This window comes from Grammomys surdaster, unplaced genomic scaffold (assembly GCF_004785775.1).
Source record: "Grammomys surdaster isolate TR1022 unplaced genomic scaffold, NIH_TR_1.0 133, whole genome shotgun sequence".
In the NCBI taxonomy this organism is placed as follows: Eukaryota; Metazoa; Chordata; class Mammalia; order Rodentia; family Muridae; genus Grammomys; species Grammomys surdaster.
This window is the reverse complement of record NW_021604591.1, coordinates 15114422-15139757: the sequence shown is the minus strand read 5'-3', so window position 1 is coordinate 15139757 and position 25336 is coordinate 15114422. Positions and strand designations below refer to the sequence as shown.

Genomic DNA, 25336 nt, shown 5'->3' with positions numbered 1-25336 from the left:
CACAGCTATTCACAACTGCCTGAAACTCCATCTGCAGCATCCAACACTACTTCTGACCTCCACAAGCACCAGGCATGCAAGTGGTGCATAAACATACATGCAACCGAAACACCCATACATTAAACAAACAAACAAACAAACAAATGGGAAAGCGAGTAAAGAAGATAGCCATCATCAACATTTAGCTCCTACATACTCACAGCACACAGACACACATAAACATGGAGGGAGGGAGAGAGAGAGAGAGAGAGAGAGAGAAAGCATTTACAAGTTGAAATCATGTAAACACTACTTCCATTGCTGAATGCTTCTTTCTTTTTGCCTAGTTTTGTACACCCATCGCGTCTGCCTGGCTGGTGAGGGATGGCAAAGTCATCCCCATTAGTTTATTTGATGATACAAGTTACACAGCCAATGAAGAAGTTTTGGAAGATGAAGAAGACATTGTAGAGGCTGCTCGGGGAGCCACAGAGAACAGCGTGTACTTAGGTAGGTAGATTTAGCTAGGAAAGGTCCATTGACACCCAGAGTGCTTCACTGATGGCCCTTAGATGGTACAAAGACGTACTGAGTTCATTCCTTGACTTAGTTTCCCGTAACATCTGTGCCATGATTTGTATTCCTGCAGTTTTTCCTCTTGTCCAGTTCTGCAGCCTAAGTAGTATAGTTCATTCTTTTCATGTGAGACATAAGCTAGAAAGGTTTGGATGTGTTCTCACTGTGTAGAACAGTGGTTCTCAGCCCTCCTAATGCTGTGACCCTCATGTTCCTTATGTTGCGGTGATCCCTAACCATAAAATTTTTTGTTGTTGCTACTTCATAACGTTCATTTTGCTACTGTTATAAATCATAATGTAAATATCTGTGTTTTCTGATAGTCTTGGGCAACCCCTGTAGAAGGATCGTTTGACCCCCAAAGGGTTGTGACCCACAGGTTGAGAACCAGGGCTACAGTGATTAAAAACCTCTCATTACATCTGTTCTGGTTTGCTCTCCTCCTGCAAGCTGCGGCTTGTTTATTTCATGACATCTTTACAGCTTTTTCAAAAAAATAAAAACAAAGCTCTCCTGTGATTCTGGACTACTGAACATACATACCACATAAATACATTTTGAAAATTTTGTATCTGTTTGGATTAGTTTGGGTTATTGTCACAGAGTTATATAAACTATATGCCACCTGTACTTCATCCCAGTCTCCATGAAAAGCTGTGATCTGAAGGAATAAATGTCTTTGGCTACTTGAACAAGTCAAATATATTATTAAATAATTTATGCATGGAAATAAAGAATTCCCTCCTTTTTGTAAAATAAGATATCATGCATGTGTTATAGTAGCATTTGGCCAAACTGTTACTCATGGCCCTGGAATCAGAGTTGTTTAGATAAACTTCCCTTGTGGACTGTTCACGTCATCTCTTTGAGGCTCAGATCTTATTATTTAATGTTTTAGTTGGAATGGTTTTGTGTTACTGAAAAGGTGCTATTTATTCAGTGAGGAACGTTGCAGAAACTTTATGTGTCCTCTTCTTGTTGAGTCAAATGTAAATGCTTTGAGCATCTCTGGAAAGAGCTATGTAGCAAAGAAGTGAGTAAAGTTCATCTAAATGCATTAAGTCAAAGCAAACTTTTAAGAACCCCATCACGTGACTGCCATGTTTTTGTGGTTGACCCAGGGATGTACAGAGGCCAGCTGTACCTGCAGTCATCCGTCAGGGTCTCAGAAAAGTTCCCTACAAGCCCAAAGGCCTTGGAGTCTGTAAATGGCGAAAATGCAATTATTCCACTGCCGACGATCAAATGGAAGCCCTTAATCCGTAAGTCACTTAGAGACTTTACAGACCCTACGGCAGTGCCTAGGTAAGCCAGGGGTGATAGCACGGGCCTGCCACTTCCCAGCCTTTGGAATGTGGAAGCAGGAGGTTCAGCCACATAGTGAGTTTGAGGTCAGTCTGGGAGACCCTGTCTCAAAACAAAAGAAAAAAGAACAAGTACCTTTATTCCAAGCACTTGGGAGGCAGAAACAGTCAGATCTCTGTTAGTTCTTGGTCAGCCTGGTCTGCACAATGAGTTCCAGCCAGCCAGGGCCACACAGTAAGACCACATCTCCAAAACCAACTAACAAACAGAGCATTTAAAAAAGAATATGCCAGGCTGTGGTGGTACAGAGGCAGTCAGATCTCTGAGTTTGAAACCAACCTTGTCCACAGAGCACATTCCAGGACAGCCAAGGCTAAAGAAAGAAACCCTGTCTCAAAAAAACCAAAAAAATAAGAACAGTATGTAGGTAAAAAAGTTATCTGGTAATCACGTCATATTTTTGAGAGGAATAAACAACTTGAAGTACTGGGCCAAATCCTTTAGTTGTCCTTCCATACTTTTTGTGTGTTTTTATTGCAAATGTTATACTTGAAGTGCTTCTTTTAAAATTTTGTCTTAGCTTAATTTTATTTAAGTGGGTTGGATCGATCAAACTCAAGTTTGAAGCTTCGATGACAGATGCCTTTACCCAGGGACCCTTAAGTGATACTTTGAATGACTCTTTCTGCATCTGTCATTCTGTGATATGGTCTGACCCTGTTGCCCATGCTCATCTCTCAACTCCTAAGCTCAAAGTATCTCCTTCGCCACAGATATGGGTCATCTTCCTAGTGTAGGACCTGATTGCGTCTCAGTAGCAAGGGTGTTGGGCTCTTCGACCTGTGTTCTTGAACTAAGCTGTGAGTAAATATCAGCTAAGTGAGTAACTGAACCTATGCCTTTCATTGGAGTCACACGGTTAATAGTTTATATTCTCTTTAGACTCTCCTTCTAGGACTCCTGTCTTGGTTGGGTCTGATGAATTTGACAAATGTCTAAGTAATGATAAATATTCCCATGAAGAATACAGTAATGGTGCACTTTCAATCCTCCAGTATCCATATGGTAAGTGTCATTACTCCTAAGTGGAAAATACTCATTTTCATTTGTCTTATCCAGTTATTTGAAATTAATTAATAGAATTAAGATGAAGGTAAATTGGCTGAGTGGTGGCAGCGCACACCTTTAATCCTAGCACTTGGGAGGCAGAGGCAGGTGGATCTCAGAGTTCAAGGCCAGCCTGGTCTACTGAGTGACTTCTATCTAGGACAGCCAAAACTGCACAGAGAAACCCTGTCTTGGAGTGTGGGGAATAGAACTGTTACAGTTGTCTTAACATAAACCCCTCTTGATGTTTTCTCAGATAACGGTTACTATCTGCCTTATTACAAGAGAGAGAGGAATAAACGGAGCACACAGATCACAGTCAGGTTCCTGGACAGCCCACGCTACAGCAAGAACATGCGCAAGAAGGACCCCATCCTCCTCCTGCACTGGTGGAAGGAAATATTTGGAACGATCCTGCTTTGCATCGTAGCCACAACCTTTATTGTGCGCAGACTTTTCCATCCTCAGCCCCACAGGGTAAGAGGCTCTGTCAACCTAATGTGCTTCCAAGTGTTTGCTGTATAGAAAACCTATGGGAGGGGGAGTTAGGGTGCTCAGACTGACCATAGAATCGCCTGTGCTTGTACTGTCTCCATCACTTAGCCACAGTCACTGTGCAAAGATCCGAGAGTACTTCCACAAACCTCAACAGCCAGTATGACACACCCTGCTGCTGTCAGGTTGCAGTCTCAGATAATGTGTGACTACAACACAATATTTAGTATCTGTATCTGAAATAGATAAGGCACCGAAAAACAAAACAAAAAACCAAAACAAAACAAAAAACCACTAGCCACAGTGTTTTCAACTCCATTATAATGTTATGGGAGGGCTGGAAAGATAGATGGTCCAATGGCTAGAGAAACCTGAGTTCATAATGCAGCACCCACATCAGACAACTCTTAACCGCCTGTAATTCCAGTGACGGGGATCTGACACCCCCTTCTGGCCTCCATAGGTGTCCACATATTTTTGGCATAGGGTCATACACATAAATAAAAATGAAATATCTTTTTAAATTATAATAGTAACACATTTATGAGCACACTCTGGTACTCACAGATGAGAGGCATAGCTGCACGCCATTTCTACTTTCGCGTCTTCAGACAGGCCTCGGTCCATTGCATTCTGCCATTCAATCCTCATAGCTCACAAAGCTGACCTTGTTAAACAGAGTGGACATCTTCCTGTCCCTGACTCTGGGATGACTCTGTCGAATGCTTCTCTTTGACTTTTCCTGTCTGCCTTACTTGACCCAGGCCCTCCCAGTCTCCTTGGAGGTCAGTGGATCCTTCAGGACTTCACCTTCCTCAGCCTCTGGCCTCCACAGAGTCTCCCCATGTGTTCTGCTCTTTTCAGCACCAAGAGTCTTACAAAGAGATTTCCAAATCCCACCTCCCTCTTTTTTTAAAGACAGGATCTTTCCCTGTAACCCGTTTGACCAGAACTGATGGTAGGCCACCTGCCTCAGCTTCCTGGGTGCTGGGATGCAAGGTTTGATTCCAGACCAAATCCTTTCTCTGGAGCAACTTTCTAGTTAGAACTATACAAATGACTTAATGAGAAGTATCTTAGACTGCACTCATTCGTCCCATCCCTCCCCAGCCTGTCTGTCCCACAGGCATTCTGTCTCAGACTGCAGTGCTCTCTACCACAGCCAAAGCCGCTCTCTCCCTTGCCAGTCACCATCTGCTAAGGTCTTCTTTCTAGTTGTCTGCAGTGTTCTTCTCATTTCCTTATGTCTGTTTCCATTTTCTTCATACATACACCTGTCATCTGATGGTTCGTGCCTCTAGTCCACTCCTGTCTGCAAGCCATTCTCTGTCCCCTCCCCACATGTAAACCTTAATAACTGACTTGATGGTCTTGTTAGAATAAAGTTCAGCTTTCTTCAACTGTGCAAGGGTTCTGAATGATTCCTGCCCTGCCTCCTCTGTTCTCGTCTTTCCCCACATCTGGATCCTTAGATTCCAGAGTTAGGTCCTCTGCTTCTGACAAAAACAGCCTCTTCCCTTGCTAGTACAGTTAATGGAGGAGGTCTCACTTTTCTCTGCCTGTGATGACATTCTAGAGCCAGCTAGTTACTTGTCTAGCTCTCTGGTCCCTTACAGAGAACCGGGCAGGACAAGAATCAGTTAATGAGTGGAGGAGCTATGATTACCTCTGCCCTTTACCATGCTGACTTTAGTGGTTCTCACCCTTCCTTATGATGCCACCCTTCAATATAGCCCCTCATGTTGTGGTGACCCTCAACCATAAAATTAGTTTCATTGCTACTTCATACCTGTAATTTAACAACTGTTAGGAATCGTAATGTAAAATATCTGATGAAGGATATCTGGCATGTGACCCCTTTGAAAGGGTTGTTGGACCCCCAAAGAGGTTGCAACCCCCAGTAGAGAAGAACAGCTGCTCTAGAAAACCTTTTAGTTGTTGGTAAAGAGACCTTGCCAAGTTTAATTTTATGTTGTCAGAACATTTGTAAAAGCATCTACAAGGGCTGGAGGGATGGGCTCCAGAAGAGCTTACAGAAGACCCAGGTTCAGTTCCCAGTACCTTAGGGCATCTCACAACCATCTGTCACTGTATTTCCAAGGAATCAGATATGCTCCTCTGGCCTGGGTGGGTACCTGCACACATACACACATGGTGCGTACATGTACATGAAGGCAAACATACACATAAAATTAAAAAAAAAAAAGGGAAACAAAATCCATTTGCTGACAAGAGGAAGGCAGTGGGGATGCAAACCTGTTGATGTCTAGTAGAGGGAGTCCCTGCTCTTGTGTCTGTGCTTTTCTTTCAGTGCTGTTGGTTGTTCAGTGTTACAGGCTAAGATGATGAGCTAACTTCTGTTCAGCTCTGTACTAACAGTAACTGCTTTCTGCCTTCTCAGCAGCGGAAGGAATCTGAAACTCAGTGCCAAACTGAAAGTAAATACGACTCTGTGAGTGCCGATGCCAGTGACAACAGCTGGAACGACACGAAACACTCAGGATACGTGTCCCGGTAAGAGTCTTGGTGACCACCAATGGGCAGACAGCTTCAGACTGTGAAGTCCGTGAGTTCATCTGTGAACTCACATCCGCTTCGTCATCCGTCAGCTGAGACATTAGCAAAATGTCTGATGACGTAAGCTGTCGCTCCTTTTAGAAGATTGGACAGAGTGCGGCTGGCTCTTGAACTGTTGAGGGCTTTGCATTTGAGAGGTGGATTTGTTCTGAGGTCCTTGACTAGCTATTTTTAGGAATTCAGACGGCTGCTTCCTTCTCTGTGAAGGTAATTGGCCCAGAGAGGGTTGGCATCAATTATGTCTCCACTGTAACTGTTCTCTGACCAGCTGAGGCAACTACTAAATTAATGTGAGTGCACAAGTCATAGCTTTCTTCCTAAGAGCGACACCATAGAACAGTTGAGTCTCCCGCATGCATACATTAATTCTCACAGTTAACAGACATTTGTTAGACCTTTGAAGTAGTGTCTAAATTCTAGAACCATGAAGAGAAACAAAAATATCTTGCCCACATTTATGGTCCCCATGGTGCAGTGTTGCTGAGACATATGAGCTTCATTGTGACTGGGCGAAAAAAAGCATTCCATCCATTATGTGGACAGTGCTGTGGAAATGTTAAGATGTGTGAAACAGCAGAATGAAGGGAGGGTGGGATTCCATTAAAGGTAAAGAAGCACCTGTCCTAGTAGAGCAGAGAACAGGAACAAGAACCCTAAACCCAAGAGAGAGCATGATGAGAGCATAGGTCAAACCCCTGTCTTCTCCCGTGTTCTCAATACAATACCCAATATACATAGTCAAAAAGTTAGGAAATCCATTCTGCCATGAGGAACACAACTGCAACCTGAATTGGGGCTGAGTGAGAACGTACAGTCATGAGACTGTCCTTCTCCTCTGAACCTGACAGGAAACTTAAAGAACCAAGCAAGGGTGACAGACTGCAGGTAGCAGGCTGCAGGTGACTGAGCTTGGCTGAGCGCCTTCCCTGGTGGGCATACTGACGACTCTCAGGCAACCCTCTCCATGTCAGCTTTGGTTCCTACTGAGAGTTCCAGCTTTGAGTGTACTTAAATAGAATAAGATTGATTGTCTGTGTTTAGGGAACTTTTATAAGCAATGAAATACAGCTAAAGAACATTTTAACAGTAAGAAATGCTGAAGAAGCCGGGCAGTGGTGGTGCACGCCTTAATCCCAGCACTTGGGAGGCAGAGGCAGGAAGATGTCTGAGTTTGAGGCCAGCCTGGTCTACAGAGTGAGTTCCAAGGCAGCCAGGGCTACACAGAGAAACCCTGTCTCGAAAAAAAAACAAAAAAAGAAAAAAAAAAGAAGGAAAAAAAAAGAAATGCTGAAGAAAGCAGAACTTAGAACATGGAGAAGATAGTATTTCGGTAGCTGATAAAGTTTGAGGTAGAACAGGTTATTAGTACAGTTAACTGTAAGAACAAGAGATTGCCAGAGAAACAAAGCCATTCATTCATTTATCTGTGTGAATTTATAATTTATGCGTTTGTTTATTTATGCACACGGGGACCTTAGAATGCTGCTAGTCAAGTTCTTGCTGTGCTTTTTAGGAAATCTGTTCTGACAGTTTTAGAGTAGATGCATTTGCATGTGGTGACATAATATTGAACTGCTTTTGTTCAGTATCCAGATGCTATTGTAACATTTCAAACTTTAAAATTTTGTATGTATTTTTTAAGATATCTAACAGATTTTGAGCCAATACAGTGCATGGGTCGTGGTGGCTTTGGAGTTGTTTTTGAAGCTAAAAACAAAGTAGATGACTGCAATTATGCTATCAAGAGGATCCGTCTCCCCAACAGGTACTGGGCAATGCTTTTATTACACTTGGATCGAATCTCATTACGCACAGTGCCCACCTTGTGCTCCGTAGTCACAACGTAGTTTCTACTAACAACTCTGGTTCTAAGCGGAGCCAGGGAACAAGTGGTCTTAAAGTTATGAGCTGGAGACTGCTTTAAAGTGTAGTCTTTGAGACCAGCAAGAAAGATTGCTTGGGGGTTAAATGCACTTGTTGCACAAGCATGAGGACTAGAGTTCAGATCCCACCACCCAAATAAAAAGCTGGACACCCTACACACACCTATAACCCCAGTGCCAAATAGGATGGAGGCAGGAGGCTTGCTAAGGCTTGCTGCCTTCTAGCTAGCCTAGATTTAAAAGAAAAAGCGCCAGGTTCATTAAGACCTGGTCTTAAAGGGAATATGGAAAGTGATAAAAGAAGGGTGCCCAACACCAATCTCTGGCCTTTATGTGTCAACATACACATATTATGACCACACAATATGCATACGCATGACCACTAACCACTATCATATGACACATGTACACAGACATCCACGTAAATTAAGATTTCTCTAGAGGCAAGTATAAAAACTACAGTCACAGCATTTCAGAATCACTTTGTTACAGTGTATTAGTTGGCTACATCAGTGTAACAAAAGACCAGATAATTCACTTTGGAGTTGTTGGGTTTGGCTCATGGTTCTCAAGGTTTCAGTTGATGGTGAATTGGCCTTACTGCTTTTAGGCCTGTGGCAAGGCAGAGAGTTTATGATAGAGAAAACAGCTTAACAGTTCCCTTTATGACTAGGGAGGAGGAGTCAGAACTCACAGAGCTCTTCTAGGGCACACCCCCAGTGGGCTACTGCATAAAGTGGCTATCACCTTCTTATAGCTCAGAGACTTTCCATATCCAAGAACTGTCCTGAACCTGGCTATGCATGCCTATGGCCTCAGTACTCAGGATGCTGAGGTGGGAAGATCATGAGTTTCAGGCCAGTTAAGTGTGTCTAATACCGGTAATATCAGTTGCTTTTCTCATTGCTATACCAAATGACTTGCAAAAGCAACTTAGGGAAGGAAGAGTTTGTTTTGACTCACAGTTTGAAAAGACAGTCCGCCGTGCCAGGGGAGGCATGGTGGCAGGGGCATGAGACAGCAGCTGGTCACATTACATCTGTAGTCAGGGAGCCCAGAGATGGATGCTGCTACAGTAGGGAGCCCAGGGATGGATGCTGCTGCAGTCAGGGAACATTCAGTTGAGCTGCTGCTCAATTTCTATCCTTGCTTTTGCTTGCTTTTGTGAGAGGTGACAGGTCTTCCTACCTCATTTAACCTAATCTACATAGACCATCCCTCACAGATAACCCCAGACGCTTATATCCTAAATGACTCTTCTTCACATGAACCAACAGACATATAAGAGTCAATAGCAATTTTCCTTCAGATAAGAAACTTTATTTAGATGAGAAAATAGGTGTGGTATGTGTGTATTCTTTTTCCAGAACTGAAGGGGAAAAAATAAAATATACTTTTTTAAAGGAATTCAGTACTACTACTATATGACTGAGGCTAACTTATATGCCCTTAATTTTATTTTCAAAGAGACTTCTAATGTACTCTTCTTTTTTCACCATTGGACATCAAACAATTAATCTCATTTTGTATACTTCAGGGAATTGGCACGGGAGAAGGTTATGCGGGAAGTTAAAGCCTTGGCTAAGCTGGAACACCCAGGCATTGTGAGGTATTTCAATGCCTGGCTGGAAACACCACCAGAGAAGTGGCAAGAAGCGATGGATGAAATCTGGCTGAAAGACGAAAGGTAACTGTTAGGCAGACTTGCAAATGAGTGTCTCCTCCTGGGCTAGCACTTTGCTGTGAACGTGCCATTTCAAGGGCAGCATTCCATCCCATATCATCTTGTTCTCTGAGCACTCGGTAAGGACTTGAGATTTGGTGTAGGCTTTCTCAGCATGCGTTATCTTATTATGAATAATTCTCAAGGGATCCACAATGGCTTTTCTCAATGGGACATGTTTCCGTGATACTGTCTCCATTCTTTTTTTCTCTTTTATGGGGTTTTTCTCTTGGCAGTTAATAACTTATAACTCCGCTGTAAATGATTCTAGGCTATTTCAAGTTCGTTTGTTTTTTGAGAGTGAATTTTTCTATGTAGCACTGGCTGTCCTGGAATTTGCTCTGTAGACCAGGCTGACCTCAAACTCAGAGATCCACTGGCCTCTGCCTGTGGTGGGAAAGGTGTGCGCCACCACTGTCTGGCTGTCTATTTCAGTTTTTTAAAGTATATACACTTAGGTAGCCTGCAGATAGCCCCACCCACCTCCCCTGTGGTGTTATCTGTACATGGTGTGCTGTAGGAAGGAAGCCTCTCAAATCCACCATGAAGAATAGTGAAGCAACATGCCTGCAGAGCATTCAGTCCTGGAGGTGTCTGGCTAAGTAACACCCATTATAGACTCCAGGACAAAGGAAAGTGGCCTCTTGCATCAAGGCCTGTGAGCTATGTTGATTTGCACAGGGCTTCAGATTGCGGCCATCAAGAAGCCCTGTCATTAGTATTCCTTTCCTATTTTACATTTCATACAAAAGGCTACACACAGATAACTGTGTACACGTTTCAAGTATATAATTAAGCTTCCAGGGCTAGCAAGATGGCTCAGTAGTTAGAGCACTTGTCGCTCTTGCAGAGGACTTCCAGCACCCACATCAGGAGGCTCACAACTGCCTGTGACTCCAGTTCCAAGGACTCCAGTATGATCTTCTATTTCTATAGGCACTGCACACGTGAGGTGCACATGCAGACAAAAAGGCATACACTTATATATACAGATTTGAAACAAACAAAGTTAAGCTTTCAAATAAAAATTTTGAAAAGGCATCGATAGTATGAGATGTTCTTTGTCCCACATGGTGTATCTTATCTCCACTACGTGTTTTTGGTAATTGTGTTTTTAATAATTAAAACATTTTAAACCACTGTACAGGTCACATGACTGACACATATTCACTCAGTTCTTTGTATTTCTCCCACTTTTAGCACAGACTGGCCACTCAGTTCCCCTAGCCCAATGGATGCCCCATCTGTTAAGATTCGAAGGATGGATCCTTTCTCTACAAAAGAACAGATTGAAGTCATAGCTCCTTCTCCTGAAAGAAGTCGGTCTTTCTCAGTGGGCATTTCCTGTGGCCAGACAAGCTCATCTGAGAGCCAGTTCTCTCCCCTGGAGTTCTCAGGGACAGACTGTGGAGACAACAGTGACTCAGCGGACGCAGCCCACAACCTCCAGGACAGTTGCTTGACAGACTGTGACGACATAGAAGATGGTACAGTGGATGGCAATGACGAAGGACACTCCTTTGAACTTTGTCCTTCTGAAGCTTCTCCCTATACCAGGTCAAGGGAGGGAACTTCCTCTTCCATAGTGTTTGAAGACTCTGGCTGCGATAACGCATCCAGTAAGGAGGACCCCAGAGTGACCCGGCTACATAATGGCAACCATTATGTTAATAAGCTAACTGATTTCAAGTACTCCAGCAGCAGATCTTCTTCAGAAGCCACCTTGTCTACCTCTCCTACCAGGCCAACCACTCTAAGTTTAGATTTCACCAAGAACACTGTGGACCAGCTCCAGCCCAGCTCCCCCAAGGTGTATCTGTACATTCAGATGCAGCTGTGCAGGAAGGAGAATCTGAAAGACTGGATGAACCGACGCTGCAGCATGGAGGAAAGGGAACACAGCGTGTGCCTGCACATCTTCCTGCAGATCGCTGAGGCGGTGCAGTTTCTGCACAGCAAGGGACTCATGCACAGGGACCTCAAGGTCTGTAGCCAGAGACAAATGCCAGGGTTTGGGTGTGACGTGGGATTCAGAGCAGTGCAGTGGTCATCAGAGAGCAGAGGGCCAGGAAGGAAGCAGGAAAGGAAGAAGTCTCATATTTGAAAGGCTCAGAGAGACTATACATCTTCCTGTAGAACCTGTTCATTTTTGTTTCACCGTAAATACTGTTTCCAGTAGTCCTGATGGGGTGGGGGGAGATCTCCTATTTGAAGTCCATCACGAGCTGATCTACCACATAATTCCTATGCTTTAAAAATAAATTTACATTGCAGGGCAGTGGTGGCCTATGCCTTTAATCCCAGCACTCCAGAGGTAAGGGCAGGTGAATCTCTTAAGTTCGAGGCCAGCTAGAGTTGCACAGAGACATCCTGTCTCAAAAAATGTGTGTGTCTGTGTGTGAGTGTGTGTGTGTGTCTGTGTGTGAGTGTGTGTGTGTATCAAAAGATAACTTTTTAAGAGTCATTTCCTTTCTTTCACTGCGTGGGTCCCAGGGATTAAACTCAGGTTATCAGGTTTGGCAGCAAGCACCTTATCCACTAAGCCATCTTGGTGGCCTCGTATTTCTTATGGCTTTAAGTAACTTTGACACAGGCACCCAGAGTGTCTGCCTCACATGGTGAGAGGGTCCTGAGTGGAAGAGGAGATGAGTCTTCTCACTGGCCGGCTCAGATGTGGAGCAGCAGATGCCCGTGTTTTTGCCCCATTGCTGACTGTGTGGGCTTTGAGGGAGAAGCTGACTAGAGAAAAGTGGCAAGTGCTTAACCAAGTGGCCAGAGCTGTGCCAAGTTAAACCCGGTTCTCAGAGTTACAATACTGAACAGTGCCGCAATACAGTGTGCTAAATTGCATAAAATTCTAACTCAGAGGCTTCTGCACTCCTGCAATCACAGCACTTAGGAGGCTGAGACAGGAGAATTGCTGTGAGTCCAAAGCCAGCCTGTTCTAGTAATAAATAAATACATACACACACAGTGTTTCCATAAAATATATTTCTAAAATGTGCAGAACTATAGCTAGTTTGTTGATTCTATTAAACTTTTATTTGACTGTTTCTTGTCACGATAGAAATACTCCTGGTAGCTCTCAGTAGCTGTGCATGGAACCCATAAATATTTCCTGAGGGTAGTGACTTAAACACTTGGCATATTTGGCCTTGTATTAAGTATTAAGTATTTTAAATTTTATTTTTATGTAATAACAAACTTTTGCTTCGGATACTAAAGAGCTCTAACAGGAGTTGTTTTCTGGGGCTGGGAGTGTATCTCCAGTGGTAGCGTGCTTGCCTAGCATGCAGTGAGGCCCCGAGACTGAGCTCCACTGTCAGTCTCTGGACACATAGGAAGTTTCCAGCTAGCCTGACTACATGAGACCATTATCTATCTTTAAAACAAACAAAAGTTGCTTTCTTCTAAAATCATCACCAAAATGTTTTTAAATGTTTGAATGTGTTTTAAGAGTTTGGGGAGAAAGTGGGAATAAGAACCAGGGAGAAACCCTGTGCCCCTACATATCCGCCACTTGTTATAAGCAGTCATTGTGCTTCGTGAGTCTGATGTGGGTCCAAGCTGGGTGCCGTGGGCTGATCCACACATGGTGAAAGTTGAAAGGTGTTTCCTTTGGTTGGAGCGGAGATGATGTCTTACAACAGAGAGACCTTCAGCTTCAGATTGGTGATCCTAGCTGTTGAGGTGTGAATATGGTCAACCTTTCTCACGAATGTACAAGTTCCCCCATGGGCCTGCTCCCTGTCATGAAATCTAAGGCCAATGCCTTCATTAACAGTCGTAGTCTGCTGGTTTTATAATGTGAGCAAGATGTTGGCGAAAGGTTTGCTCAACACTACTGCATTGTGTAAAGAACTTTCTCTATTTGTATGTGCGACAGAAAATTTCCCAAAAGAAAGTTAATTTTCCCTTGGAAAAAAACAGTCATTTCAAAGATATTTAGTATGCTAACAAGAGTACCACCACAAATCTTTCCCCTCGATAAAAAGCCTGTATCTTGCCATGTTCTGACCCAAGTGTCCATGTTAAACCTTGTAGGCTTTCCTCTCATAAAGCTTAGTCACATGTCTGTCATCAGCGCCACTGACGCTGCCTCCCCAGCAATTCTGTTTTCCTTTGGGCTTTTCTCAGTGTTTCCTCAGAGAACCTGCTTCTCATCACACCTAGATCATTTATACCCTGGTTTCCATGGTGTTCCAAACCATGCCTGCCCACCTGGTTCCCTCATCCCAGCCTCAGAGCACTGCCAGGCATGTTCTGGACCTTTGGTTCATTTTAGTTTGGATTTTCTTTTGCTTGCAACCAAAAGCATTAGTACTGACAAAGTCCACAGGAGCTCTGTCCACTGACAAAACAGGGATTCGGGTAAAGCAGCAGCTAGAATCAGAGCATGCTTCCACTTTCAGCCAGGTCCTCCTGCCACAGACTCAAGGTGGCAGCTAATGGTTTCCAGACATGTCTGTCTTTAAAGCTTTCTGGAAGGCTTTTGGTAGTACATAGTGAGAACAGTTTTCTTTCCCCTGAGGTGGCCAGAAATCCTAAGGAGGCTTGTTTTCAGTAAACCAAAGTCCCTAGGTCATCCCTCCACCGGACTCCTTGGCAGGGGGATCAAGTAAGCATGGGGTTGCTCCATACCCAGGCAGAAGGGAGTTCACAAAGTCAGGATGCTTCCAGTAGAAGCATAGGAAATAGATGCTAGAAACACAAACCATTGTCTTTAAGAGTTTGGTAATTATCATTGTAAAATGTGAGTGGGACACTAGGGATGCAGCTTGGTTGGTAGAGTGCTTGTCTAGCAGGCGTGAAGCCATGTTTGATCCTCAGCACCGTAGGATAAAGACTTGTGAGGAGAAATGTCAGAATTTTAGTCATCTTTAGCTATTTAGTGAGGTTGAGATCAGCTTGGACTACTTGAGAGTCAAGAGAACAGAGACAGTTCCAACGCAAATACTGCTTTGTGTAGCTCTTACATAGTAAGCTTAAGGCCTTGGGTTGGCTCTGTGGCCAGGCAGGGAGAGAGAGAGGGAGGGAGGGAGGGAGAGAGAGAGAGAGAGAGAGAGAGAGAGAGAGAGAGAGAGAGAGAGAAAGGCAGTGTCATTTATTATCTCTGATGTGGGGCCATAAATGAGAAAGTTCTAGATTATTACCACAGAGTTAGTTACCATAACCTTGTTGCTTCAAAGTCAAAATTGTATGATGGTATCTTAGGAATCAACATGTTATTTTCTGGCAGTTTTGGAAGCATAATAAGGTTTGATCTTATGAGCTAAATCGTTTTTCTTTCAGTGATGAGAGAAAGTGATAGATTTCCTGTATGGGACTTGATGGTTAGATACATCTAATATGTAAATACATTTGGTTAGATACATCTAATATGTAAATTCAAGTGGGAATTTAGAACTCAGGCCAGAGGCTAGGTGTGGCTTTGGCCTTGGGAGCTGTGGGATTTAGAAGCCGGGTAGAACCGGAGTCATGAATTCTGATTCCCCTTGATAAGCTGCCCCCTACCGGAGTCATGAGTTCTGATTCCCCTTGATAAGCTGCCGCCTACCTCGGGCACAGACCAGATGGTTGGGTGTGTTACATTCATTAGATGGTCAGGTGGTCAGATCATCATCATCTCCGTTGGCAGCAGAGACAGAGTCAGGCTGCCTGAGTTCAGTTCCTGGTTCTACCACTTGCTGGCTCGGTAACCTCAGGCAATTTGCTTAACTACTAGGGCTTTAATTGTCTATATCTAGAAAGTGGGGGGCAAACAATGATTTTCTTTTTTTTTTTTTTTAAAGATTTATTTATTTATTATATATGAATACACTGTAGTTGTCTTCAGACACCAGAAGAGGGCATCAGATCTCATTACAGATGGTTGTGAGCCACCATGTGGTTGCTGGGATTTGAACTCAGGACCTCTAGAAGTGCAGTCAGTGCTCTTAACCACTGAGCCATCTCTCCAGCCCCAAACAATGATTTTCAAAGACTTGTAGAACATGAGTTAATAGTAAGTAATGAACTGCTTAGACAAGCACATTTTTTCTTTCTCTCTTTAAAATATAGTTTGATCATATTCTTTCCCCTCCCCCAGCTCCTCCCAGAGCCTCCTCCACCTCCATACAATATCGAAACAAAACACAGAAAAGTGTGGAATCCATTTAGTGTTGGCCAGCTACTCCTCTTCACAGGACAGCGGCTCATTTTAAAGAATCATATCCTTTAGAATAACTGGCTTCTCTTATTTCTTTTCTAAAAATGATATAATTATTTTGGCTTTTTTCCCTTCTCTGTAAATACTCACTGTGCTTTTATGATTATTATTATTTTCCCAGCCTTCCAACATATTCTTCACAATGGATGATGTGGTCAAAGTTGGGGACTTTGGGCTAGTGACTGCCATGGACCAGGATGAAGAAGAGCAGACTGTACTGACTCCAATGCCAGCCTATGCTACGCACACGGGACAAGTAGGGACCAAGCTATACATGAGCCCAGAGCAGGTGAGTCCTTCAGACTTGAAGGTAGCTAGGCAGTGAGATGGTTGTGCCTAGTGAGTCTTTTTCCATGTTCTTAGTACTGTACCCAGTAATACACAGCCTAAAAATTATGAAAGCAATTCTGCCCCAGGGAGCACAGCCTCACTCTGGCGTTGGAGTGAGAAAATACAACCATAAAACATGCTGTCACCTCTGAACCAGAACCTGAAAAGAGACTTTGAGAACCAGACATTGTGGCTCATGGCAGTAATCCAAGCAGTTGGGAAGCTGGAGCAGGAGGATTGTCATGAGTTCAGATCCAGCCTAAGTTACAAAATGAGACCTGTCTCAAAAACCCAAAGAGAAAGAGAGATGGGATGTGGGGAAGGAGGCACACAGATCACGTGAACACATCGACAATATGTTAATAAGAAATGGAAAATACTGAAATTTACAGAGGTTTTCAAATTTCTATGTGGACTTAAATGTGTTTCTGTTTGTTTTCATTCTGAGACAGGGTCTCATATAGCTCAGTCCTTGAACCTGCCTCTGCTTCATACGTTTGTTTTCTTACATGAGCCTTTGCTTAAGAATGGTTGTGGTTTGTGCTCAGCTGGAGGAGAGGGGCCACAGGATAGCAAGCAAACCTACGACAATAAAACATCTCCAGGTTGATTTTAATAGTTTTAAATCAAAACAGTAAGTTTCTCTAAGCAAATCTACTTAAGAGGAAGAAAAAAAGGATGCTGCAGAGATATTATGAGTCACAGAGAGAAATCAATTGGCCTAAGTATTGACTTGGCTTCATCAGTGATGTAGCTAAGACTTAGTGAAGGAAAAATAAAAAACAGGGTGAATATCAAAATGTTCTGAGTATACGTCTGTGTCCCAAGAGAAGAGACAAAGGGAGTCCTGAACTGTCAACTGCCCTGGGAATTTTAACCTTTTAATACATCAGTATATTATCAGAAATGATATAAAAAGGTTTTAATCGAATTTTTAAAAGTTAATCGTGAACGGACTTGGGTAAAGGCACATGCACCAACCTGATTTCTATCCTTCAGACTCACCTTGTTGAAGGAAAGAACAACTCCTAGTAGTTGTTACCTGACTTGCACAGGAGCACTGTGGCATGTGTGTGCAAGCACACACAAAAATAAGTACACTTCAAAGAGCTAACAATTAAAAATTAGCCATTGTTTACAGGGTCAAAAATAATGTTTACATTTTAAGTAATGTGGAAACAAAGTAGGAATTACTGACTCTGGATGCTTCTTAGTGAAGGGTTCACTGGAAAAGCCCCCACACACAGCGGAGCACCGACCCACCCCTATCCCCTAACCCCCTGCAGCCAGTGTACCCCCCTACTCGTCCCACCCCACCCCCTGCTAGCATGTGCATGCATACTTTTCATAGCGTTTTCAACTGTAAAATGATTTTCCTCCCCTCTGAAACATAAGCTATTAAGGTTAGTATCTCGCCATGTTACGAGAAGGCTTGGTAGGACTATTGGGAGGAAGAAGGAGCACGGCCAGCAGGAAAAGATGGGTTTAGGGGGAGGGAGGCAACAAATGAAGCACAATACTTTGTGCAAAAATTTTAAAAATTACTTTCAGCTGGGCGGTGGTGGCGCACGCCTTTAATCCCAGCACTTGGGAGGCAGAGGCAGGCGGATTTCTGAGTTCGAGGCCAGCCTGGTCTACAGAGTGAGTTCCAGGACAGCCCGGGCTACACAGAGAAACCCTGTCTCGAAAAACCAAAAAAAAAAAAAAAAAAAAAATTACTTTCAATTCAGGTGGTGTTGGAGCACGTAATCCCAGAACTTAGGAGGCAGAGGCAGGTGGACCTCTGAGTTTGAGGCCAGCCTGGTCTACAGCAAGTTCCATGACAGCCAGGGCTACATAGAGCCCTGTCCTTTTTTTTTTTTTTTTTTTAAAAAGACTCAGACCATTATTTTCTTTCTAACTACACGATGCAGTGCACAGTGATTAAACTACAGCTAGGATTCCCAGTTTCCTAGACCAGAGATCTGCAGTCCTGCAGTCCCACCACCACCACCTTTTTTTTTTTTTTTGAGACAGGGTTACTCCGTATAGCCCTGGCTGCCCTGAAGCTCACTCTGTAGACCAGGCTGGTCTTGAACTCAACGACATCCAGCTGCCTCTGCCTTCTGAGTGCTTGAATTAAAGGTGTGTGCTAGTGCTTGCTTTCACATTTTGTAAAATTCACCATTGCAGGCCTTCAGCTCTCGTGCCAGGCAGTACTGTAGTTACTGCCCATCCTGCTGCCCTCTTGTGGTGCACTCAACAAATTGTTCTTCAAACACTAAGTAAAAGGTCTCTTCAAACAGTAGCTCAGTCTCCACAAATTCTTACAGTTGCAGTAAACGTGTGGGGGCTGGAGAGATGACTTAGCAGTCACGGGCACTGGCTGCTCACTTGGAAAACTGGCCCAGCATCTCGGTCAAACCTTCATCAACTCTGCCATGAACAGAATTTGATGGGATCGAGTACCAACTGTGTAATTGAGTATCAGTTGACATTGCCCAAATACTGTATGAGGGTATCTTTCTCCCCTGTACCCCTGTTGGCAATGTCCTTGGACACGTTTTCTTTGAACCCTTCCCAAGCCGCAGAGGTAGGGAGGGGTGGCGGGCAAGGGACAGACAGTTTAATAGGTTGCTATGATCACTTTAGATCCTAGCATGGTGGGTACACAGCTGATACAGTCGATGGAACTTTGCACCTGCTATGTTGTGAACAGAAGCCAGCCATCTGCATAGAAGGAACCAAAGAGGCAGATACCTAGAGTGGTGTGGAGGAGAGGAGGTGTTGGCCTCCACCCTGACAGCAGCTTTACCGCACAGCACCTGTTTTCCCTCTCCCTCCCCCTAATAGAGCAGCTCTGAGGTGAGCCAGTTCCAGGGCTGTTTACCTGTAGTCAAGTAACTGGCGTAAGGAAATGTTCATAAATAAAAGGGCTCTCCTGAGGCTCCAGGAGTTTGCTTTGCATTTGAATGGGGCTTTCCTTAATAGAGCAGGGCAGATGTGATTCATTGCCTCAGTGCTATCAGGTATTTATTGAGGGCCTGCTCTGTACTTAGCCCAGTGCTGAATGACGGGAAAGGAACACAAAAGCAGCAGGTCTCTTCCCTGCAGGACTGGGAAAGCACAAGAAATATGCACATGAAAAATAGAGCTATGCATGCAGAGCAGTCTGCAATTAAGTGCGTAATGACGGCTCACAGGTTGATTAGTGGCTTGCAGTAATGACCGACTTCGGGACTCCGGTGATTAGAAATGAGATTGGCTTCAGATAGTGTCGCTTTGAAAAGCTTCACCTCAGGGGGGCTGAGCGGCCCTTACAGACTCCAGAGCACTCGGCTCCAAGTTTCTGCCGATGGTGCTGATGCATATCTCTTTGGAGCCTTACCTGGGCTTTCCCTCTGTGATGCTGAGTGGTGTAATTACACCTGCCCACAGTGAAAGAGGGCAGGAGAGGGACTTAGAGATTAACTCTTTGCTAACAGTTTTACCCGTACACTTATACCCAGAAGTAACTGAATCAACTCAAGGTTCAGTGATGCTGTCATAGGACCTGAGCCATCTCTGTGTTAATACTGTAATGATGTGTTCTCTCTGGGGTGACTTTTTTTTTTAACATATCTTTATGCTATTTCAGATTCATGGAAACAACTACTCCCATAAAGTGGACATCTTCTCTTTAGGCTTGATTCTGTTTGAACTCCTTTACCCATTCAGCACCCAGATGGAACGAGTTAGGGTAAGTACATCACACACTCAAAGGATTGATGGAGAAAATTGTTTAAATTTTTTAAGTGTTTTTAAAGGTGGTTACATTTATTCTTTTTTAAACTTTTAACTGTGCATGTGTGAGAGAGTACAGGTAACTCCTGATGTCAGAGGATGCAGATGCCCCTGGGGCTGGAGTTACATGCCGTTGTGAGCTACACAGCTGAACTCGGCAGTGCCATTAAGTTTATTCTTGATGCCACTAGACAGTTAAACTAGGAGCAAAAGGGATCATGCAAGCAACAGGATTATTCCTAGATGTTCTGTTGGTACCAGTTCATCATAACCTTAACACTATTTTGCATTTGGTAACTTTGTGACCACTACAAAGCCATAGGGAGCTGGGAGGATACCATGAGTTGGGGAAGGAAACAGTAGGGACAGTTGTCTAGAGGAAACTGGTACGGTACGGAGGACAATTGGCCATGCACTCACAGACTTACATGCTGGCAAAGGACACATGGCTAGGTTTTCCCTTCTCAGAACAAATCATGACCATCGATTTTCAGGCAGACAGTTCTAGTTGGGCATGGTAATGTACACCTTTAACCCCAGCACTTGGAGGCAGAGACAAAGCAGATCTCTGTGTGTTGGAGGCTGGCTTGGTATACAGAGTAAGTTCCAGGCCAGTCAAGTCTGCTAGCTATCTAGTGAGCTCTGTCTAAACAAAACAAAAAAGGAGATCCAACCAAATAAAGAATCAAGAATCAAATCTGTGGAGTTGTTCAGTTCCCAGCACATACATGACAGGCAGTTTACAGTTGCTTGTACTCTAGGGATCTAGCACCTGGGCTGCCTGGGTGCCCATGCATACGCACACAGGCACAAGCACATTAATAAAAATAAACAGGAAGGGAAAAGACAGACTGGGGTGTTGTCAGTGTGCTTGTCCAGCATGTGTGAGAAATGGACGTACGACAAAATAAAGTTAAAAGATTAACTAGTGCTTTCTTTCTTTCTAGATTTTAACTGATGTAAGAAATCTCAAGTTTCCACCACTGTTCACTCAGAAATATCCCCAAGAGGTATGGATAATTTTCAGCTCCTTCTCTAAAATTTCTCATTGTATTAAGTGCTTAAATTGTTCTTAAGACATCCTTAAACACAAAAGGTCCTTAGCAGTCAGCTAGTCAGCTTCGACTTTTCAGATAAGACACCCAACATTCTAGATAAATGGTGATCAATCTGGGTGTCACAACTCCTTTAGACCTAAACAGGAGTTGACTACGATCATTAGAAAACATGGGTATTTACATTATGATTCATAACTGTAGCATAATTAAATTTATAAAGTAGCAACAAAATAACTTTGAGGGGGGATTATCACAAAGTGAGGAACTGTATATCAAAGGATCCAGCATTAGGAAAGTTGAGAGCACTGATCTAGGAGATCCGTTTGTTAGGACTGCAGAGGTCAGGCTGCACTGCCACCTTCTCTGAGGCTGACTTCATACAGCACCCTTACAGGAGCAGTCATGTTACCTTAACTCTATGTGACTTGGTCAGAGATGTCTAAAAATGGCTTATTGTTAAACAGAGGGCCACAGTTGCTCTTCATTCCAGATGGGGGTTAGGCCACACAGTAGGTGGTTTAAAAGATTAGTAGAAGATTTAGAAGTCCTCAGGTTAAAAGTACACTGTGACATCATTTCATTTTGTGACTTATTTCCCATAGTGTGCGTGGGTCCACAAGCTTATCACTTTAATGTTTAGACATTGATAAATCTTGCCTTTAAAAATGCTTTTGAGATTATTGTAAATTCACATGTTTTCATAAAATGAATCTATTTTAAAAATCAGGTGACATCTGTGCCTCAAAGATGTGATTCTAAAATCTTTCATTTCATTATAAAAAACACTTTTTACACCCAGGTAGCCTCTACAGCAAGGCTAACAGGTTAAATTCAACCTGCTGCCTATTCATAAATGTAGTTATTTATTATGTATGGGAGGGTGCATGTCTGTGTGTATGTGCATATATGTATGTATGTGTGTGCACACCATATGGAAGTTAAAGGACAGCTTAAGGGGTTTAGTTCTCTCTACTACATGGGGCCTAAGAAGCCAACTCAGGTCATCAGGCTTGGCAGCAAGGGCCATGGAAATGACTCAGTGGGTAAGAGTGCTTATTGAGGACCCAAGTTTGAGTCCCTAACACACACACACACACACACACACACAGTTGGTCATGCCTGCACACACATTATTTAACTCTAGCAATGTAGAAGGCAAAGACAGGAGGACCACTAGGACTTGTTGGCTCCATGTTCAGTGAGAGAATAAGGAGTAAGGTAGAGAGTGACAGAGCTCAGGATACCTGCGCCTCCTTAGTCTCTGCCACACCATACACACACACACACAAGCACTCACATGCCACCTCTACACACACATGCAGTGATGGAGCTCAGCCATGCTCTTTACTGTCATTCCCTATGGCTGCCGTGGGGCTTCTGTGAAAGCTGTCTTATCAGATAGGGTTCACACACTAAGACAGTTACACAGAAGTTTGGCTGGACCTGAGGGTGTAACTAAATAGAGACCATTTATACCTACCACTTGCAGAGCCCTGTGTTCTTGCTCCTGTACGGGGAGGGGTGGGGCAGAGAATATGCATGTGCCTAGTGCATACATGTAAGCAAGTGAGTATGTGTATGCATATACATCTATGTGTTTGTTATTTTCCATGACTTAAAGAACTGCTTAATAATCTAAATCTAGAGCTTCTAACACAAAACCGTTTGTATGTTTCAGCATATGATGGTTCAAGACATGCTGTCTCCATCCCCCACAGAGCGGCCTGAAGCCACAGACATCATTGAAAATGCTGTATTTGAAAACCTGGAGCTTCCTGGGAAAACGGTTCTGAGACAGCGGTCCCGGTCCATGAGTTCATCCGGAACAAAACATTCCAGACAGCCTAGCAGTTCCTACAGCCCACTGCCTGGCAACTAGCCTTCAGCTGGGCCAGCAACCCTCGAGGTGACAGAGCAGCCACCTGGAGGAATGCAGCTTTCCACAGCGGTGGACTCAGATTTTTATGCTTTGATCAATTTGATTTGGGACCAATTATTCTAGGTCAGAGTGGATTATTGGCCTAACCCAGTTTGATCTTAACTGAACTTCAAGGAAAGGGCTATGTAAGTAACACATGGACTTGTTTCTTATTGGTGTCCCAAGACTAGCTGGTCAAGCTTTAGAACCTCCGCGATTCACCAGGAGGTAGAAGAGATCCTGAAATGATCTGAACTGGAAATGTCTTTAAAGCACAAAAGTGTGAAAGACCCTCTCACATGCTGACTACATGTTCTAGAAACGTGCTTTCTAGAGATACAAGGGTGATTTTTGAAGTGACTGTTAGAAAGCTGACTCCACTTTTGTCCCTGGTGAGCATTGACCCATCTGCACTATTTTGGAAGGCACATAGCACAAGCCAGTCGCCATTCATGTCAATAGTGTCATAGTCTGCAGCAGTGACTAGCTTCATTCTTTAGGTGGGTCTAGGGAACACTGTGAGCTTTTTCCTACTTTTTACCTCCAATAATGGGAGAATGAAGCTTTTTAGGTATTGGTCAAAAGATCCGATTTGAGGGTTGTTTTTTTTTAAAAAAGAAAAATAGTGTAGTAAGAAATGAATTATCTATTACAGCTAACTTCTTTAATTATGGAATTTTTATCCTAGTAGAATCCTATCTTAAATCTAATACTACAAGTGGGTACATCTCCCAAACTGATTATAGATAAGTTTAATCATCTCAACTTGCTAACATGTTTTCATTTTTTTCCTGTAAATATGTTTATTTTTTATTTATAAAAATTCTGAAATCAATCCATTTGGGTTGGTGGTGTACAGAATGCACATAAGTGTGTTAACTATTATGACTTCTTTCAAGTCTAAATGATTTAATAAAACTTTTTTAAATTATAGTTGATTCTTAATTTGAGAAGGTTTTTTTTCCTTTTGCGGGGCTTCTTTGTTTGTTTTGTTTGCTTTTGATGTTTGGTATTTTTTAAGACAAGGTTTCTCTGTGTAGTCTTGGCTGTCTGGAACTCTGTTTACCAGGCTGCCTCAGACTCAAAGATCTGCCTTCATTTGTCTCCCTAGTCCTGGGATTAAAGGTGTGCACCAGCATTGCGTGATTTTAGAAAGGTTTTAAATGATGATCTTCTAACTTACAAAATGGAATTATAGGGCTCTGAAAGGTTTTTATTAAGTTTCCTTTTTTCTTTTTACATGTGTGTATGTGTGTACATCTGCCCTATGTGCACAGCTACCAGTGGTGGCTAGAAGAGAGGACACCAGGTCTCCTGGAGATGGTTGTAAAACAACTGGATATGGGTGCTGGGAACCAAACTCAGGTCGTCTGAAAGAGCAGCAAATGCTCTTAACTGCTGAGCTCTACAGCAGTAAAAGGCTACACCACTTTGGCTCCTGGTGGGTTGCACACATGCACCCACCCAGGAAATATCTGGATTTGTGAATGGAAGATGTGTGCACACGTGCGCGCACACGCGCGCACACACACACACACACACACACACACGCCAGTTAATTCTTAATTGCCTTGGCTAGCTCAAAAGCTGGGCAGTAATTCTAATCCTCCCTGTGCCTAGCACACATTTCCCTCCTGTAATCCTGGCTTAATGCCCTCTAATTCTGTATTTTCTCTTTGTGGCCCTAGCTCCTTCTGGGCAGCTCTTCTGAGGGCTGCATTCCTTCTCATCTGCATTTTGGATGATTTTCCTTCTGCAGCTCTAAATCTGATCCCTCTCCCTCTGAATCATAATTCTCCATCTCCTTTTTTCCAGTTCCTAGCCTGTGCAAATCTAAAGGTCCTTCCCTGTCTCCCTCTGCCCAGCCATTGGCTGTAGGGCAATTCTTTATTACCAATCAGAGCCAGCTAGGGGTAGGCTTCCTTTAGGGACACTGCAAACAGGTTTTTTTGGGGTAACACAATTAGTGAGAGAACACCAGCCACTACAGAGCTCTCTCCAGCTCCGTGAAACCTAGATCTTAAGCTTATCCAAGGCAAGTTCACAAGATTCATAATCAAAGATAGCTTCTGTGCCCTTCCCCATGCCAAGGACTGGGAGTATAGAGGACCATTCCCCAAAGGGAAAGCTCACAGAAAAATGGAAGATGGCATTGTTAATTAAGTCCATCAGTGTACTCCTAACGGGACTAATTCCCAACTGTGCCTGTCTTACTTTTTCTTTTCCTGTTGCTGAGATATACTTCTTGAAATACTCAAGACTAAAGCAACTCCAAGAAATGAGGAGAAACTGGCTCACAGTCCCAAGGAACAATCCACAGTAGTGGATTTCAAGTGATCAGGAAGGAGTGTGTGGTAGCTGGTCGAATCACATCTGCATCAGAAAGCAGGGAGGACTAGCTAGTGCCCAGTTTTC

The 25336-nt window shown here is 43.4% G+C and overlaps 1 protein-coding gene across 2 annotated transcripts in view; it reads left to right on the top strand.

The window, feature by feature from the left end:
* Eif2ak3 (eukaryotic translation initiation factor 2 alpha kinase 3) overlaps positions 1-23854 on the top strand; it is a 59062-nt gene extending 35208 nt beyond the window's left edge. The window contains exons 6-17 of one of the 2 annotated variants that reach the window (XM_028762343.1): positions 327-489; positions 1677-1817; positions 2803-2925; positions 3224-3444; positions 5864-5976; positions 7682-7804; positions 9460-9609; positions 10846-11629; positions 15975-16142; positions 19800-19901; positions 20893-20955; positions 22682-23854. In XM_028762343.1, coding sequence (XP_028618176.1) covers positions 327-489; positions 1677-1817; positions 2803-2925; positions 3224-3444; positions 5864-5976; positions 7682-7804; positions 9460-9609; positions 10846-11629; positions 15975-16142; positions 19800-19901; positions 20893-20955; positions 22682-22882 — 2352 coding nt within the window. In that variant the 3' untranslated portion in view covers positions 22883-23854. The remainder of the gene's footprint in view (positions 1-326; positions 490-1676; positions 1818-2802; positions 2926-3223; positions 3445-5863; positions 5977-7681; positions 7805-9459; positions 9610-10845; positions 11630-15974; positions 16143-19799; positions 19902-20892; positions 20956-22681) is intronic. The other variant, XM_028762344.1, reaches the window with a different exon arrangement.
* Positions 23855-25336: the final 1482 nt, after the last annotated feature.